The 17500-nt window shown below is 46.7% G+C and overlaps 2 protein-coding genes across 2 annotated transcripts in view; one reads left to right on the top strand and one right to left on the bottom strand.

Moving 5' to 3' along the window:
• Positions 1-17500, top strand: part of lgals2b (lectin, galactoside-binding, soluble, 2b) — a 140711-nt gene that overhangs the window by 101211 nt on the left and 22000 nt on the right. The window lies entirely within an intron of this gene.
• The window catches only part of LOC143751430 (voltage-dependent T-type calcium channel subunit alpha-1I-like), an 80082-nt gene that overhangs the window by 33030 nt on the left and 29552 nt on the right, over positions 1-17500 (bottom strand). Inside the window, exons 6-13 of the mRNA XM_077244030.1 lie at positions 16392-16460; positions 11321-11499; positions 9245-9371; positions 9016-9141; positions 8411-8500; positions 7004-7196; positions 4341-4492; positions 1985-2094 (exon numbers count right to left, since the gene is read on the bottom strand). Coding sequence (XP_077100145.1) covers positions 1985-2094; positions 4341-4492; positions 7004-7196; positions 8411-8500; positions 9016-9141; positions 9245-9371; positions 11321-11499; positions 16392-16460 — 1046 coding nt within the window. The remainder of the gene's footprint in view (positions 1-1984; positions 2095-4340; positions 4493-7003; positions 7197-8410; positions 8501-9015; positions 9142-9244; positions 9372-11320; positions 11500-16391; positions 16461-17500) is intronic.

Genomic DNA, 17500 nt, shown 5'->3' on the forward strand with positions numbered 1-17500 from the left:
GTGTGGAGGAGAACGTGTGGAGGAGAGCGAGCCGAAGACCGTGTCTGTGGAGGAGAACGAGCCGAAGACCGTGTGTGTGGAGCGAGCTGAAGACCGTGTGTGTGGAGGAGAACGAGCCGAAAACCGTGTATGTGGAGGAGAGCGAGCCGAAGACCGTGTGTGTGGAGGAGAGCGAGCCGAAGACCGTGTGTGTGGAGGAGAACGAGCCGAAAACCGTGTGTGTGGAGGAGAGCGAGCCGAAGACGTGTGTGTGGAGGAGAACGAGCCGAAGACCGTGTGTGTGGAGGAGAACAGGCCGAAGACCGTGTGTGTGGAGGAGAGCGAGCCGAAGACCGTGTGTGTGGAGGAGAGCGAGCCGAAGACCTTGTGTGTGGAGGAGAGCGAGCCGAAGACCGTGTGTGTGGAGGAGAGCGAGCCGAAGACCGTGTGTGTGGAGGAGAACAGGCCGAAGACCGTGTGTGTGGAGGAGAACAGGCTGAAGATGTGTGTGTGGAGGAGAATTTGTGGAGGAGAGTGAGCCGAAGACCGTGTGTGTGCAGGAGAACGAGCCGAAGACCGTGTGTGTGGAGGAGAGCGAGCCGAAGACCTTGTGTGTGGAGGAGAACGAGCCGAAGACCGTGTGTGTGGAGGAGAGCGAGCCGAAGACCGTGTGTGTTGAGGATAGCGAGCCGAAGACCGTGTGTGTGGAGGAGAACGAGCCGAAGACCGTGTGTGTGGAGGAGAGCGAGCCGAAGACCGTGTGTGTGGAGGAGAGCGAGCCGAAGACAGTGTGTGTGTGGAGGAGAGCGAGCCGAAGACCGTGTGTGTGGAGGAGAGCGAGCCGAAGACCTTGTGTGTGGAGGAGAGCGAGCCGAAGACCGTGTGTGTGGAGGAGAGCGAGCCGAAGACCGTGTGTGTGGAGGAGAACAGGCCGAAGACCGTGTGTGTGGAGGAGAACAGGCTGAAGATGTGTGTGTGGAGGAGAATTTGTGGAGGAGAGTGAGCCGAAGACCGTGTGTGTGCAGGAGAGCGAGCCGAATACGGTGTGTGTGGAGGAGAACGAGCCGAAGACCGTGTGTGTGGAGGAGAGCGAGCCGAAGACCTTGTGTGTGGAGGAGAACGAGCCGAAGACCGTGTGTGTGGAGGAGAACGAGCCGAAGACCGTGTGTGTGGAGGAGAGCGAGCTGAAGACCGTGTGGAGGAGAGCGAGCCGAAGACCGTGTGTGTGGAGGAGAACGAGCCGAAGACCGTGTGTGTGGAGGAGAACGTGTGGAGGAGAGCGAGCCGAAGACTGTGTGTGTTGAGGAGAACGAGCCGAAGACCGTGTGTGTGGAGGGGAGCGAGCTGAAGACCGTGTGTGTGGAGGAGAGCGAGCCGAAAACCGTGTGTGTGGAGGAGAGCAAGGCGAAGACCGTGTGTGTGGAGGAGAACGTGTGGAGGAGAGCGAGCCGAAGACCGTGTGTGTGGAGGAGAACAAGCTGAAGACCGTGTGTGTGGAGGAGAGCGAGCCGAAGACCGTGTGTGTGGAGGAGAGCGAGCCGAAGACCGTGTGTGTGGAGGAGAGCGAGCCGAAGACCGTGTGTGTGGAGGAGAGCGAGCCGAAGACCGTGTGTGTGGAGGAGAACGTGTGGAGGAGAGCGACCCGAAGGCCGTGTGTGTGGAGGAGAACGAGCCGAAGACCGTGTGTGTGGAGGAGAGCGAGCCGAAGACCGTGTGTGTGGAGGAGAGCGAGCCGAACGAGCCGAAGACCGTGTGTGTGGAGGAGAGCGAGCCGAAGACTGTGTGTGTGGAGGAGAACGAGCCGAAGACCATGTGTGTGGAGGAGAACGTGTGGAGGAGAGCGAGCCGAAGACCGTGTGTGTGGAGGAGAGCGAGCCGAAGACCGTGTGTGTGGAGGAGTGCAAGCCGAAGAACGTGTGTGTGGAGGAGAACGAGCCGAAGACCGTGTGTGTGGAGGAGAGCGAGCCGAAGACCGTGTGTGTGAGGTTTCAGTGCGTAACGTTACCTGTCTTTGAAGAAGCGTCTGATGCCGAACGCCACAAGCTTCAGCGTCGCCTCCACCACAAACGTGGAGCTGAAGAAGTAGTTGCAGTACTGAAGCGTCGTCTCCAGCGACTGAGAACCAGACACAAGATCAATCACACGAGACCGAGGACATCAATGCATCTTTACTGCAGATTTACTGTGGGAAATACTCTGAATGATTCAAGATTTCTCAGAACTTTCTCTTTCTCTGGAAAGTCACCATGAAACCAAAATTGACAAATCTTGTTTTTTTTTATGGAATATTGTATATATGTGATGCATGATATATCGGCCACTGTATCCGTATCGGACGATATATGTTCATTTTTAATGTTATCGGCCAGATAAGAAAATTTGGCCGATATATTAAAGCAGATAAATAATGGATTATGAGACGCTTCATATTCGCACTGTTCAACATGATCGTTTTGAATTGCTTGAAATATGATTTGAATCCATTGTGCAGTGCAAGTCTGTCATATCGGCTACATACAATTATAATGAGAACATTATAAATGTGTGTTTGGGATGTGGCTTTAAATGGTGAGACTTTTGTTTTTGTAATCAGGCTCTAACAAATCATTTAGATTTATCTGCCAATATATCGGTTATCGGTTTTCAAATATAAAGAATTATCGATTATTGGTATTGGCCAAAATGTTCATATTGGTGCATCCCTATAATATTGCTGTTTATTGTAAATGATATATGAGTGCACATCATTACAGTTTTAATAATGTTGAATGAGAATAAGTTCCTCTTGCAGCTTCTCTTCTCTTCTCTGATGATGTGGGCGGGGCTATAACCTGTCACTCACATGAGCTCAGCCAATAGCAAACCACAACCATCCAATCAATTCCCCACAGACACAATCAAGCCCTGCCCACATCTGTTATTGTTCCTGAAGTCAATACCTCGTTACAGTGGTAAACAGATGCTACTAGTCCTCACACTGATGATTCAGGCTACGTCTACATTAATAATCTGGATACATTTGAAAAAGGCGATTTCGTTTAAAAACGCTCTCCGTCCACACTAGCATTTTCAGATGTTTTCATATGTTTCTGTGTGGATGAGAAACTTTTGGAAATGCCTGAAAACGCTAAATTCACCTTTACTGCGCATGCGTAAACCCTGACAGAAGCTCACTGAGATGATACAGACAGAAAAATAAATAATAATGTTATAGCGCAATTGTTCTGACAGGATCATTTTATTTAGTAGAATATCTCAGCATTCTCTGATGGTCCAGGTCACTCACTCATCATTATATATTTGGTATAAAATGCTCAAACTGCTCTCATATTTAATGCAGGACAGCGAATGCGAGTGAATTTTCTGTCATCTTTGCAGGACTGTGATATGAAGAGTGTGCAAAGTAACATATTTCTGCAACAGTGTGAAAGAAAACAGCACATAACAGCCACAATACCAGTATAAACATGAATATCTATTGGTACAATATGCGTCACATGACTAAACTTACGTCACCGTTTTTAAATACCTGCGTTTTGACAGTCCACACTACAACACAAAAACTGCATTTTCAAATGTATCCACTTTGGAGAGCGTTTTCATTAATAAAAACACCGTCTTAGTGTGAACGGAAGGCCAAAACGGAGAGAAAAAGATGCGTTTTCAAATGAAACCGTATTAGGGTAAGTTTACACGGAAACAATCTGAAGAGATAACGCAAAAGTGTTGTTGCGTTATCACTTTTTATTCTGCGTTTAGACAAGCGTTATGGGGGAAATCTGCGTGCATATGGTGACGCAAAAGTGTGTGAAATTGATGTAGTATGCACTCCAGGCGGCTAGGTGGCAATGTGAAGCACTGCCACACAACAACACCAAGTCCGCGCGCCCTGCGTACAACCTGCGTACAAGTAGCGTGAAATCAAAACATGGTGAAGCGAACAGCAAAAAGACTCTTGTACGTTTATCAGAGCTGCTAGGGCAATTTGAAGGTCCGACGTATGGAAATAATCCGACATGTTGGTTGTTATTTTCCTGTACTGGCGCATGCCTGTGACATAAATGCGTACGCGACGAGAACCACCGTGAGCAGATTTGCGTTTTACCATTTAGACGGGAACGCGACGGTGGAGTGTTTTTAAGATTTCCACTCTGGAGGGTGGTTTCACTTTTTTTGAGTTTTTAAGCCCCAAAAATGCCGTCGCCGTGTAAATGAAAGGCACATCGAAATAAAATATTATTTTGGTTTTCACCCACGAGCATTCTCGTGTAAACAGGGCCTTAGTGTGGACAAAGCCTCAAACTCTGGTTCAGACCACACAGCTGATTGGATACAGTGGGTCATGTGACGGTGCTGCTCACCTGTGGTTGGCTGTAGTGCTCCAGGCTCATGGTGACCACATTGATGCAGATGATGAGGGTGATGAAGAGGTCCAGATAATGACTGGTGCAGAATGAGTGAATCATCAGACGAATGCGGCCGTACGAGGAGTAATACGGCAGACGCTGGGCCTCTGCACACACACAGTGTTTATTGTTATTAATATCATCATAACTGGCACCTTTATTTCACCTTCATGTTTTTCGCCACTGATTTTTAATGAAGCTTGTTTCCACCACGGAGTAAAAAACAAAATGGGCATTGCAAATTTTTTATCTCACAATTCTGACTTTTTTCTCACAATTGCATGTTTATATCTCGCAAATCTGACTATATGTTTGTGATATACAATATCAGTCTATATAGAATGATAGACTGATGGATTGATAGAGTGATAGACTGATAGAGTGATGGACTGATAGAGTGATGGACTGAGACTGATAGAGTGATGGACTGATAGACTGATAGAGTGATGGACTGATAGAGTGATGGACTGATAGACTGATAGAGTGATAGAGTGATGGACTGATAGAGTGGTGGACTGATAGAGTGATGGACTGATAGAGTGATAGAGTGAAGGACTGATAGACTGATAGAGTGATAGAGTGATGAACTGATAGACTGATAGAGTGATGGACTGTTAGAGTGATGGACTGATAGACTGATAGAGTGATAGAGTGATAGAGTGATGGAGTGATAGAGTGATGGACTGATAGACTGATAGACTTATAGAGTGATGGACTGATAGAGTGATAGAGTGATGGACTGATAGAGTGATAGACTGATAGAGTGATAGACTGATAGAGTGATGGAGTGATAGAGTGAAGGACTGATAGACTGATAGAGTGATAGAGTGATGAACTGATAGACTGATAGAGTGATGGACTGTTAGAGTGATGGACTGATAGACTGATAGAGTGATAGAGTGATGGAGTGATAGAGTGATGGACTGATAGACTGATAGACTTATAGAGTGATGGACTGATAGAGTGATAGAGTGATGGACTGATAGAGTGATAGACTGATAGAGTGATAGACTGATAGAGTGATAGAGTGATGGACTGATAGAGTGATAGAGTGATGGACTGATAGAGTGATGGACTGACAGAGTGATGGACTGATAGAGTGATAGACTGATAGAGTGATGGACTGATAGAGTGATAGAGTGATGGAGTGATAGACTGATAGACTGATAGAGTGATGGAGTGATAGAGTGATAGACTGATAGAGTGATAGAGTGATAGAGTGATGGACTGATAGAGTGATAGACTGATAGAGTGATGGAGTGATAGAGTGATAGAGTGATAGACTGATAGAGTGATAGAGTGATGAACTGATAGACTGATAGAGTGATGGACTGATAGAGTGATGGACTGATAGACTGATAGAGTGATAGAGTGATAGAGTGATGGAGTGATAGAGTGATGGACTGATAGACTTATAGAGTGATTGACTGATAGAGTGATAGAGTGATGGACTGATAGAGTGATGGACTGATAGAGTGATAGACTGATAGAGTGATAGAGTGATAGAGTGATGGACTGATAGAGTGATAGACTGATAGAGTGATAGAGTGATGGAGTGATAGAGTGATGGACTGATAGACTGATAGACTTATAGAGTGATGGACTGATAGAGTGGTGGACTGATAGAGTGATAGACTGATAGAGTGATAGAGTGATAGAGTGATGGACTGATAGAGTGATAGAGTGATGGACTGATAGAGTGATGGACTGATAGAGTGATAGAGTGATGGAGTGATAGAGTGATGGACTGATAGAGTGATGGACTGATAGAGTGATGGACTGATAGAGTGATAGAGTGATGGACTGATAGAGTGATGGACTGATAGAGTGATAGAGTGATGGAGTGATAGAGTGATGGACTGATAGAGTGATAGAGTGATGGACTGATAGACTGATAGAGTGATAGAGTGATAGAGTGATGGACTGATAGACAGATAGAGTGATGGACTGATAGACTGATAGAGTGATAGAGTGATAGAGTGATGGAGTGATGGAGTGATGGAGTGATAGAGTGATGGACTGATAGAGTGATAGAGTGATGGACTGATAGAGTGATGGACTGATAGAGTGATGGACTGATAGAGTGATAGAGTGATAGAGTGATAGAGTGATGGACTGATAGACTGATAGAGTGATAGAGTGATAGAGTGATGGACTGATAGACAGATAGAGTGATGGACTGATAGACTGATAGAGTGATGGAGTGATGGAGTGATAGAGTGATGGACTGATAGACTGATAGAGTGATAGAGTGATAGAGTGATGGACTGATAGACTGATAGAGTGATAGAGTGATAGAGTGATGGACTGATAGACAGATAGAGTGATGGACTGATAGACTGATAGAGTGATGGAGTGATGGAGTGATAGAGTGATGGACTGATAGACTGATAGAGTGATGGACTGATAGAGTGATAGAGTGATGGACTGATGGACTGATAGACTGATAGAGTGATAGAGTGATGGAGTGATGGAGTGATAGAGTGATGGACTGATAGACTGATAGAGTGATGGACTGATAGAGTGATAGAGTGAGGGACTGATAGAGTGATGGACTGATAGAGTGATAGAGTGATGGAGTGATAGAGTGATAGACTGATGGGTGGATGAGCTCTCACTGCGCCTCCTCCTGTCGAGCCGCTGCTGCCGCTTCTCCTGCCGCCGCTGGAACTCCTCCACCTCCTGATGTTGACGGCACTTGTGGAAGTTCTCCACCACCACTCCCACAAACATGTTCAGCACGAAGAAGCTGACGATCAGCAGGAACGAGATGAAGTACAGCAGCATCCAGGGGCTGTTGTTTTTGACGGGCTGAACAGAGACGCACAAGAGAATCATCTGAATCCTGACCGGGCGAGCGAATATTATAATATCATTATTATATAATATCATCAATGCACTAAAAAATCGCATTCTCTGAAGCTAAACCAATTTGTCGAATAAATCACTCTTTCTGTAAAAGAGCAGCATTTACAACAAACACACTCACACACACGCTCAGTCAATTTACAGTTTTTGTGAATTTCAAAAACACTAAACTCCATTCTCTAAACCAAATTCTCAATAGCCGAAACTAATTTGTCGAATAAATCACTCATTCTGTAAAACATTAAACAAGTTTAGACACCGTTTGAAAATCTCATGAAAAACTCTGAACACATTCTTACTCACTAAAACACATTTCGCATTGTGATGCGTTTCTGTTTCAAAACGCAAAACACACACAGGCAAAAGTTAAAAACAACTACAACACAGCTGTCATCGTTTACACACAACTGTGTGTTTGGAAAAAACAATGGATGGAAAAAATATAAGAGGGAGAGGAGGAAGAGGATGAAGAGGAAGAAGAAGAGGATGAGGGAGAGGAAGATGAGGAAGAGGATGAGGGAGAGGAGGAAGAGGATGAGGGAGAGGAGGAAGAGGAAGAGGATGAGGAAGAATAAGAGGATGATTTGGAAGAGGACGAAGAGGATGAGGGAGAGGAGGATGAGGAAGAGGATGAGGGAGAGGAGGATGAGGAAGAGGATGAGGGAGAGGAGGAAGAGGAAGAAGAAGAGGATGAAGTGGTAGAGGACGAAGAGGATGAGGGGGAGGAGGAAGAGGATGAGGGAGAGGAGGATGAGGGAGAGGAGGAAGAGGATTGAGGGAGAGGAGGAAGAGGAAGAAGAAGAGGAAGAAGTGGTAGAGGACGAAGAGGATGAGGGGGAGGAGGAAGAGGAGGTGTGGAGAATGTTGTCAAGGCTGAATCTGGAACACAAGAGGGTTTTCTTCCTTTGCCTGGCAAGAGATGACATTCCCTGTGTGTGTGTGTGTGTGTTTTACCTGTTGGTGTGAGTGTGTCTTTTAGTTTGTGTGTGTGTGTGTTTGAGGGCATGTGTGTGTGTGTGTGTGTGTGTGTGTGTATGTGTGTGTGTGTGTGTGTGTGTGTGTGTGTGTGTGTGTGTGTGTGTGTGTGTGTGTGTGTGTGTGTGTGTGTGTGTGTGTGTGTGTGTGTGTGTGTGTGTGTGTGTGTGTGTGTGTTTTACCTGTTGGTCGATCCCGACAGCATCCAGCCCGTGGTACATGATATTTACCCATCCATCTTTAGATGCCAACACAAACAGTGACATCAGAGCCTGAAATGGAAAACCACCAAACAAACAGTCACACAGACACACACACACACACACACACACACACACACACACACACACACGGACACACACACACACACTGAGTCAAGATCACACGGATCTCCTCAGTAGGATTTAAAATATTATTATCTATAATCACAGACTACCATGATGCACTATGAATGTCATCAAGTTGTTCAACAAACTCAAACCATTTATATTTTTGTTTGAAAATTAATATTAACATAAAATATTAAGATACTATTTTAAATTTGTACTTGTATTTTCTGGATTTTTTATAAAAGATTTATTGTGGAGTGATGGAAACTAAGGGAAATATAAAAACACAAATGAATTCAAAATACTTATAATAACTATAAAAGTATCACAATGATACTAAAGCAACACTGGTTCAGATATGGCCGTTCAGCTCAAAACTCTATATTTGAGTATATTTACTAATGTCTATGGAGAAAGAAAGACTTCGGGAATCATGAAGAGACGGACCGGACACTCACCTGCCCCAGGTTGTCAAAGTTGTACTTGTGATGAACCCAGCGGTAATTCGCAGACAAACAGTCGGATTTATTGGTGATGTTCTTCACATCCAAACCCACACAGTAAAAGAACTTCCCTTTGAAGAGCTGAGACACACACACAGAGAGAGAGAGAGAGAGAGAGAGTGAGATCAGCATCTGACGGAGCAGGGTGAGAGATCAGCGATGACTGAGTCTGAGTGAGATTAACCTGAACTCCCAGGATGCCGAAGATGATGAAGAAGGCGCAGCAGATCAAGACGATGTTTCCGATGGGCTTCAGCGATGTGATAAGAGTCTCCACCACCAGCTTCAGTCCTGGAGCGCGACTGATCACCCTGAGGAACCATGAAGAACACAGTCAGAACCACACTGAACCAGTCAGAACCACACAGAACCGCACAGAACCACACTGAACTGCACAGAACCACACTGAACTGCACAGAACCACACTGAACCGCACAGAACCAGTCAGAACCACACAGAACCACACTGAACCGCACAGAACCAGTCAGAACCACACAGAACCACACTGAACTGCACAGAACCAGTCAGAACCACACAGAACCACACTGAACCGCACAGAACCAGTCAGAACCACGCAGAACCACACTGAACCGCACAGAACCAGTCAGAACCACACAGAACCGCACAGAACCACACTGAACCGCACAGAACCAGTCAGAACCACGCAGAACCACACTGAACCGCACAGAACCAGTCAGAACCACGCAGAACCGCATAGAACCGCACAGAACCGCACAGAACCACACTGAACCGCACAGAACCACACTGAACCGCACAGAACCAGTCAGAACCACATAGAACGGCACAGAACCCCACATAAATACACAGAACCACACATTAACCACATAGAACTGCACAGAACTCCACAGAACCACACAGAATCCTACAGAACCGCAAAAAATCGCAGAGAACTGTATAGAACCGCACAAAACCCCACAGAACTGCACATAACCACAGAGAACAGCACAGAACAACACAAAACTGCACAGAACAACATAGAACAGCACAGAACCGGATAGAACAACATAGAACCAGTCAGAATCACATAGAACCACACAGAACCACATTCAACCGCACAGAACCAGTCAGAACCACGCAGAACTACACTGAACTGCACAGAACCAGTCAGAACCACGCAGAACCGCATAGAACCGCAAAGAACCGCACAGGACAACACTGAACCGCAAAGAACCACACAGAACCACAGGTTAACCACATAGAACTACACAGAACCCCACAGAAATACACAGAACCACACAGAACCATGCATTAACCACATAGAACCGCACAGAACTCCACAGAACCACACAGAATCCCACAAAACCGCACAAAATCGAAGAGAACCGTATAGAACCGCACAAAACCCCACAGAACTGCACATAACCACAGAGAACAGCACAGAACCACACAGAACTGCACAGAACAACATAGAACAGCACAGAACCACATAAAACCACACAGAACGGCACAGAACCCCACAGAACAACATAGAACCAGTCAGAATCGCATAGAACCACACAGAACCACACAAAACTGCACAGAACCAGCCCAGACCGCTGGACCACCAACCGTATCGACTCGACAGCCAAGAACAGGGTCTTTTCATGGTAACACTTTACAATACGCTTCATTAGTTAACATTAGTTAACTACTTCCGTTAACATGAACTATCTATGTATCTGTAGATTTCAATCACTATCTCAAGGCGGTGAGTTTGAGTCAGAAATCTCCACTTCAGCAGCTTCACACGCACCAAACTTTTCATTTTTTTTATTCATATCTATATTCTGAAGGGTTGTTCAGATGTCATTCACCTGATTTATACAACATTGTACTGAAAAAACATGTTTGATTTCTGTCTGTTGACAGTATTTTCTGATTTATGGAGTGATAAAAGGAGAATCCTTTAGTAAAATCCTTTAACTAATGTCAACAATGTCTTTCACTTATCTTATTTTCACTTACAAAACACTTATTCTTTGTTTAGATTTCATTTCTAAAAATGTATGCAAATCAGTGCATATTTAATTATACAATGCCTCATTAGGATGGTTTAATATAACGTTTGAAAAAAACATTTTAACACAAAACAACCATCCTAATACTGAGATTAATCAACTGGGGAACGGCTGGTGATTTATATCTCTTCACCGGTAGAGTCGTGATTCTGCTAATAAAGCATGAGCACAGAATGAACCTGCAGTCAGTGTGTGTCAGTGTGTTGCGCTGCTCTAAAGAAAGTGTGTGTTGTCATCGTGACCTGAGCGGGCGTAATGTCCTCAGCAGTCGCAGCACCCGCAGCACACCCAGGATCTTCGCCCCGCCCGCCATCGACACCACAATGTCAATCAGAGACACGAAGACGAGAAAACCATCCAGAACGTTCCAGCTGCTGCGCAGATATGCTCGGTCGCCCAGATACAGGCCCTTAGACACCACCTGACACACACACACACACACACACACAGAGAGAGAGAGAGAGAGAGAGATCTACTTTTATAAACATAACAGTTCAACCTCTTCCTTAAAGTATAAAATTGAATTAGATTTATATTAGAAGTATTCGAGGCGGGAATTACCTTGAGATACGGTAGTATTGTATTGATACTGTATTACTGTATTGTATTGATACTGTAGTATTGTATTGGTACTGTAGTATTGTATTGGTACTGTAGTATTGGTGAGTGTAAAAAGAGTGTAAACTATCAGTCAGAGACAGAACGACTGGAGGAGACACTCTTCTGACACACACACACTCTTCTGACACACACTCTTCACTCTTCTGACACACACTCTTCTGACACGCACTCTACTGACGCGCACTCTTCCGACACACACTCTTCCGACACGCACTCTTCCGACACGCACTCTTCCGACACGCACTCTTCTGACACACACTCTTCTGACACACACTCTTCTGACACACACTCTTCTGACACACACTCTTCTGACACACACTATACTGACACACACTATACTGACACACACTCTACTGACACACACTCTACTGACACACACTCTACTGACACACACTCTACTGACACACACTCTACTGACACACACTCTCCTGACAAACACTCTTCTGACGCGCACTCTTCCGACGCGCACTCTTCCGACGCGCACTCTTCCGACGCGCAGTCTTCCGACACGCACTCTTCCGACGCGCACTCTTCCGACGCGCACTCTTCTGAGACACTCTTCCGACGCGCACTCTTCTGAGACGCACTCTTCTGAGACGCACTCTTCTGAGACGCATTCTTCCGACGCACACTCTTCTGAGACACACTCTTCCGACACGCACTCTTCCGACACGCACTCTTCCGACGCGCACTCTTCCGACGCGCACTCTTCCGACGCGCACTCTTCTGAGACACTCTTCCGACGCGCACTCTTCTGAGACGCACTCTTCTGAGACGCACTCTTCTGAGACGCATTCTTCCGACGCGCACTCTTCCGACACGCACTCTTCCGACGCGCACTCTTCCGACGCGCACTCTTCTGAGACACTCTTCCGACGCACACTCTTCTGAGACACTCTTCTGAGACGCACTCTTCTGAGACGCACTCTTCTGAGACACATTCTTCCGACGCGCACTCTTCCGACGCGCACTCTTCCGACGCGCACTCTTCCGACGCGCACTCTTCCGACGCGCACTCTTCCGACGCGCACTCTTCCGACGCGCACTCTTCTGAGACACACTCTTGCGACGCACACTCTTCCGACGTGCACTCTTCCGACGCGCACACTTCTGACACGCACTCTTCTGAGACACACTCTTCTGATACACATTCTTCTGAGACACACTCTTCTGAAACACACTCTGCCGACGCGCACTGTTCCGACACGCACTCTTCCGACACGCACTCTTCCGACGTGTACTCTTCCGACGCGCACTCTGCCGACATGCACTAATTCCGACGCGCAGTCTTCCGACGCACACTCTTCCGACGCGCACTCTTCCGACACACACTCTTCCGACGCGCACTCTTCCGACGCGCACTCTTCCGATGCGCACTCTTCTGACACGCACTCTTCTGACACACACTCTTCTGACACACACTATACTGACACACACTCTACTGACACACACTCTCCTGACACACTCTTCCGACGCACACTCTTCTGACGCACACTCTAGTGAGACACACTCTTCTGACGCGCACTCTTCCGACACACACTCTTCCGACGCGCACTCTTCCGACATGCACTAATTCAGACGCGCACTCTTACGACGCGCACTCTTCTGAGACACACTCTTCCGACGCGCACTCTTCCGACACACACTCTTACGACGCGCACTCTTCCGACGCGCACTCTTCCGATGCGCACTCTTCTGACACGCACTCTTCTGACACACACTCTTCTGACACACACTCTGCCGACGCGCACTGTTCCGACACGCACTCTTCCGACACGCACTCTTCCGACGTGTACTCTTCCGACGCGCACTCTGCCGACATGCACTAATTCCGACGCGCAGTCTTCCGACGCACACTCTTCTGAGACACACTCTTCCGACGCGCACTCTTCCGACACACACTCTTCCGACGCGCACTCTTCCGACGCGCACTCTTCCGACGCGCACTCTTCCGACACGCACTCTTCTGACACACACTCTTCTGACACACACTCTTCTGACACACACTCTACTGACACACACTCTACTGACACACACTCTCCTGACACACTCTTCCGACGCACACTCTTCTGACGCACACTCTTCTGACGCACACTCTAGTGAGACACACTCTTCTGACGCGCACTCTTCCGACACACACTCTTCCGACGCGCACTCTTCCGACGCGTACTCTTCCGATGCGCACTCTTCCGACGCGCACACTTCTGACACGCACTCTTCTGAGACACACTCTTCTGATACACACTCTTCTGACACACTCTTCCGACGCGCACTCTTCTGAGACACACTCTTCTGATACGCACTCTGCCGACATGCACTAATTCCGACGCGCAGTCTTCCGACGCACACTCTTCTTAGACACACTCTTCCGACGCGCACTCTTCCGACACACACTCTTCCGACGCGCACTCTTCCGACGCGCACTCTTCCGACGCGCACTCTTCTGACACGCACTCTTCTGACACACACTCTTCTGACACACACTCTTCTGACACACACTATACTGACACACACTCTACTGACACACACTCTCCTGACACACTCTTCTGACGCACACTCTAGTGAGACACACTCTTCTGACGCGCACTCTTCCGACACACACTCTTCCGACGCGCACTCTTCCGACGCGCACTCTTCCGATGCGCACTCTTACGACGCGCACTCTTCTGAGACACACTCTTCCGACGCGCACTCTTCCGACACACACTCTTACGACGCGCACTCTTCCGACGCGCACTCTTCCGATGCGCACTCTTCTGACACGCACTCTTCTGACACACACTCTTCTGACACACACTATACTGACACACACTCTACTGACACGCACTCTTCTGACACACTCTTCCGACGCGCACTCTTCCGACAAACACTCTTCTGAGACACACTCTTCTGACGCGCACTCTTCCGACGCACACTCTTCCGACGCGCACTCTTCCGACGCGCACTCTTCCGATGCGCACTCTTACGACGCGCACTCTTGCGATGCGTACTCTTCCGACGCACACTCTTCCGACGCACACTCTTCTGAGACGCACTCTTCTGATACACATTTTTCTGAGACACACTCTTCAGAGACACATTCTTCCGACGCACACTCTTCTGAGACACACTCTTCTGATACACACTCTTCTGAGACGCTCTCTTCAGAGACACATTCTTCCGACGCACACTCCTCTGAGACACACTCTTCCGACGCGCACTCTTCCGACACACTCTTCCGACGCGCACTCTTCCGACACACTCTTCCGACGCGCACTCTTCCGACGCGCACTCTTCCGACGCGCACTCTTCCGACGCGCACTCTTCCGATGCGCACTCTTACGACGCGCACTCTTCCGATGCGCACTCTTACGACGCGCACTCTTCTGAGACACACTCTTCCGACGCGCACTCTTCCGATGCGCACTCTTACGACGCGCACTCTTCTGAGACACACTGTTCCGACGCGCACTCTTCCGACACACACTCTTCCGACGCGCACTCTTACGACGCGCACTCTTACGACGCGCACTCTTGCGATGCGCACTCTTCCGACGCACACTCTTCCGACGCACACTCTTCTGAGACGCACTCTTCTGATACACATTCTTCTGAGACACACTCTTCTGAGACACACTCTGCCGACGCGCACTGTTCCGACACGTACTCTTCCGACGCGCACTCTTCCGACGTGTACTCTTCCGACGCGCACTCTGCCGACGCACACTCTTCTGAGACACACTCTTCCGACGCGCACTCTTCTGAGACGCACTCTTCCGACGCGCACTCTTCCGACGCACAATCTTCCGACGCGCACTCTTCTGAGACACACTCTTCTGACGCGCACTCTTCTGACACACTCTTCCGACGCGCACTCTTCTGACACACTCTTCCGACGCGCACTCTTCCGAAGCGGAATACTTTGATGAACGTAGGGCTGCAAGATATTGAAGAAAAATACAATATGTGATAACTCATTAAATAATGCGATATTTGATATGCGATATGATAATGCTTAAAGTGTGTCAAATAAACTTAAATTACCTTTAAAATATATTTTAAAATTATTTAACCTACATAAGTGTTTCACATTCTTTTTGTGACAAGAAAACATCCCTACAGCTTCTGAAACTGAATTTACTTTCTCATAAGAAGTGTTATTTTAACAGTGTAAACCACTGGGTTTAAGGTTCATCTTATCCTACATTAGGATTATTTAACAACAGAAACTGAATAATCAAATGTAAAAATAAAACACTGCTTAATTTTCACTGTATGAATTAATATATACTGATTCTTATTAAAACTACATAAGTTATTTAGCCAAGAGCAGTGAGTGATTTTCATTTTGCGATATATACATTTGCGATATTTCGGTAATTTTGATATATTGTGCAGGCCTAGTTTTTTGATCCACTTCAAATGTTGATTACTGTATATTTAATTTATAATTTATGCTGTGAAGACTCACAGATTCTCTCAGCCAGAGGAATACTCAGACTGATTACATTCTTTTAATGTTATTTTGTTTGTTTTTTTGCACTATATTTATTATGATTAACTGCCCATTTTTGTCTATATGAGCACAGCCACTGATACCGGCTGAAGCGGGAGATTTTTACGCTACTATTTGAACACAGAAGTGTCTCTGTTGTTTCTGGTGTTCAGGAGACCTTAGAAACACACACATGCAGTGCTCAGGTGAGACGTTACCTTGACTGTCATCTCGGCCACAAAGATGGCAGTGAAAACATAGTTGGAGATGGTGAGGAAGACTCGCTCCTGACGAGAGAGAGAGAGAGAGAGAGAGAGAGAGAGAGAGAGAGAGAGAGAGAGAGAGAGAGAGAGGGAGAGAGAGGGAGAGAGAGAGAGAGAGAGAGAGAGAGAGAGTGAGAGAGAGAGGGAGAGAGAGGGAGAGAGAGGGAGAGAGAGAGAGAGAGAGAGAGAGAGAGAGGGAGAGAGAGGGAGAGAGAGAGAGAGAGAGAGAGAGGGAGAGAGAGAGAGAGAGAGAGAGAGAGAGAGTGAGAGAGAGAGAGAGAGAGAGGGAGAGAGAGAGAGAGAGAGAGAGAGAGAGAGAGAGAGAGAGAAACAGTGAGACAAGGCAGCGTGAGGTAGTGATACAGCGGCACCAGAAATGTCAAGCTAAGAATGACATGTAAGACTTTTACATTACCAGGGTAAAATCTCTGATTATTACGCTTGAAATGTCACACCAGTCCTGCTGAAGTTCACTGGTTTAACACACCTGAGCTTCTACAGGACCAGTCGTGATACTGAAACATAACTGGCCAAACCGATCTAATACGCTGATTAACAGCGTCAGTTCCTGAGAACTACTCCAAAATACAGAAATCGTTACTAGGGTGTGTGATGGTCTTCAGTAAATAAACATTTTCAGTTTAATATTTGTAAGCATTTGTTTGATTTCAGTCTTATTTGTACCCAGTTAGGACATGATGGAGTACTAGCAGTATTGTTTTACATAATTAACGTTCATATAATTTGTGAAATGCTTATAGATTATTAAAGTCCCCCTGTGGTGAAAATCCAGCTTTTAATGTTGTTTATATGTCTGTGTGGTGTTTTTAATATGCTTTAAGACAAATCATGTGTAAGTTCATAAGTCGACAGCATTGCTGAGTATTTTCTCCTTAACCCCTTACCAGTCGCCCCCCTTTTGGCAATCGAGTGCAAAATCACATACCCATAATAAAATGGTTGTTGCTAAGGAGTCCTTCTGACTACACACAAAACCAAGGTATCATTTAAAAGCTAACACTTGACAGTTTACTGTGAAATACTCAGAAGTGCTCTAGCAATTA

Source organism: Siphateles boraxobius, unplaced genomic scaffold, assembly GCF_051911475.1.
Source record: "Siphateles boraxobius isolate OS27281-9 unplaced genomic scaffold, OSU_SipBor_1 258, whole genome shotgun sequence".
NCBI classification, from domain to species: Eukaryota; Metazoa; Chordata; class Actinopteri; order Cypriniformes; family Leuciscidae; genus Siphateles; species Siphateles boraxobius.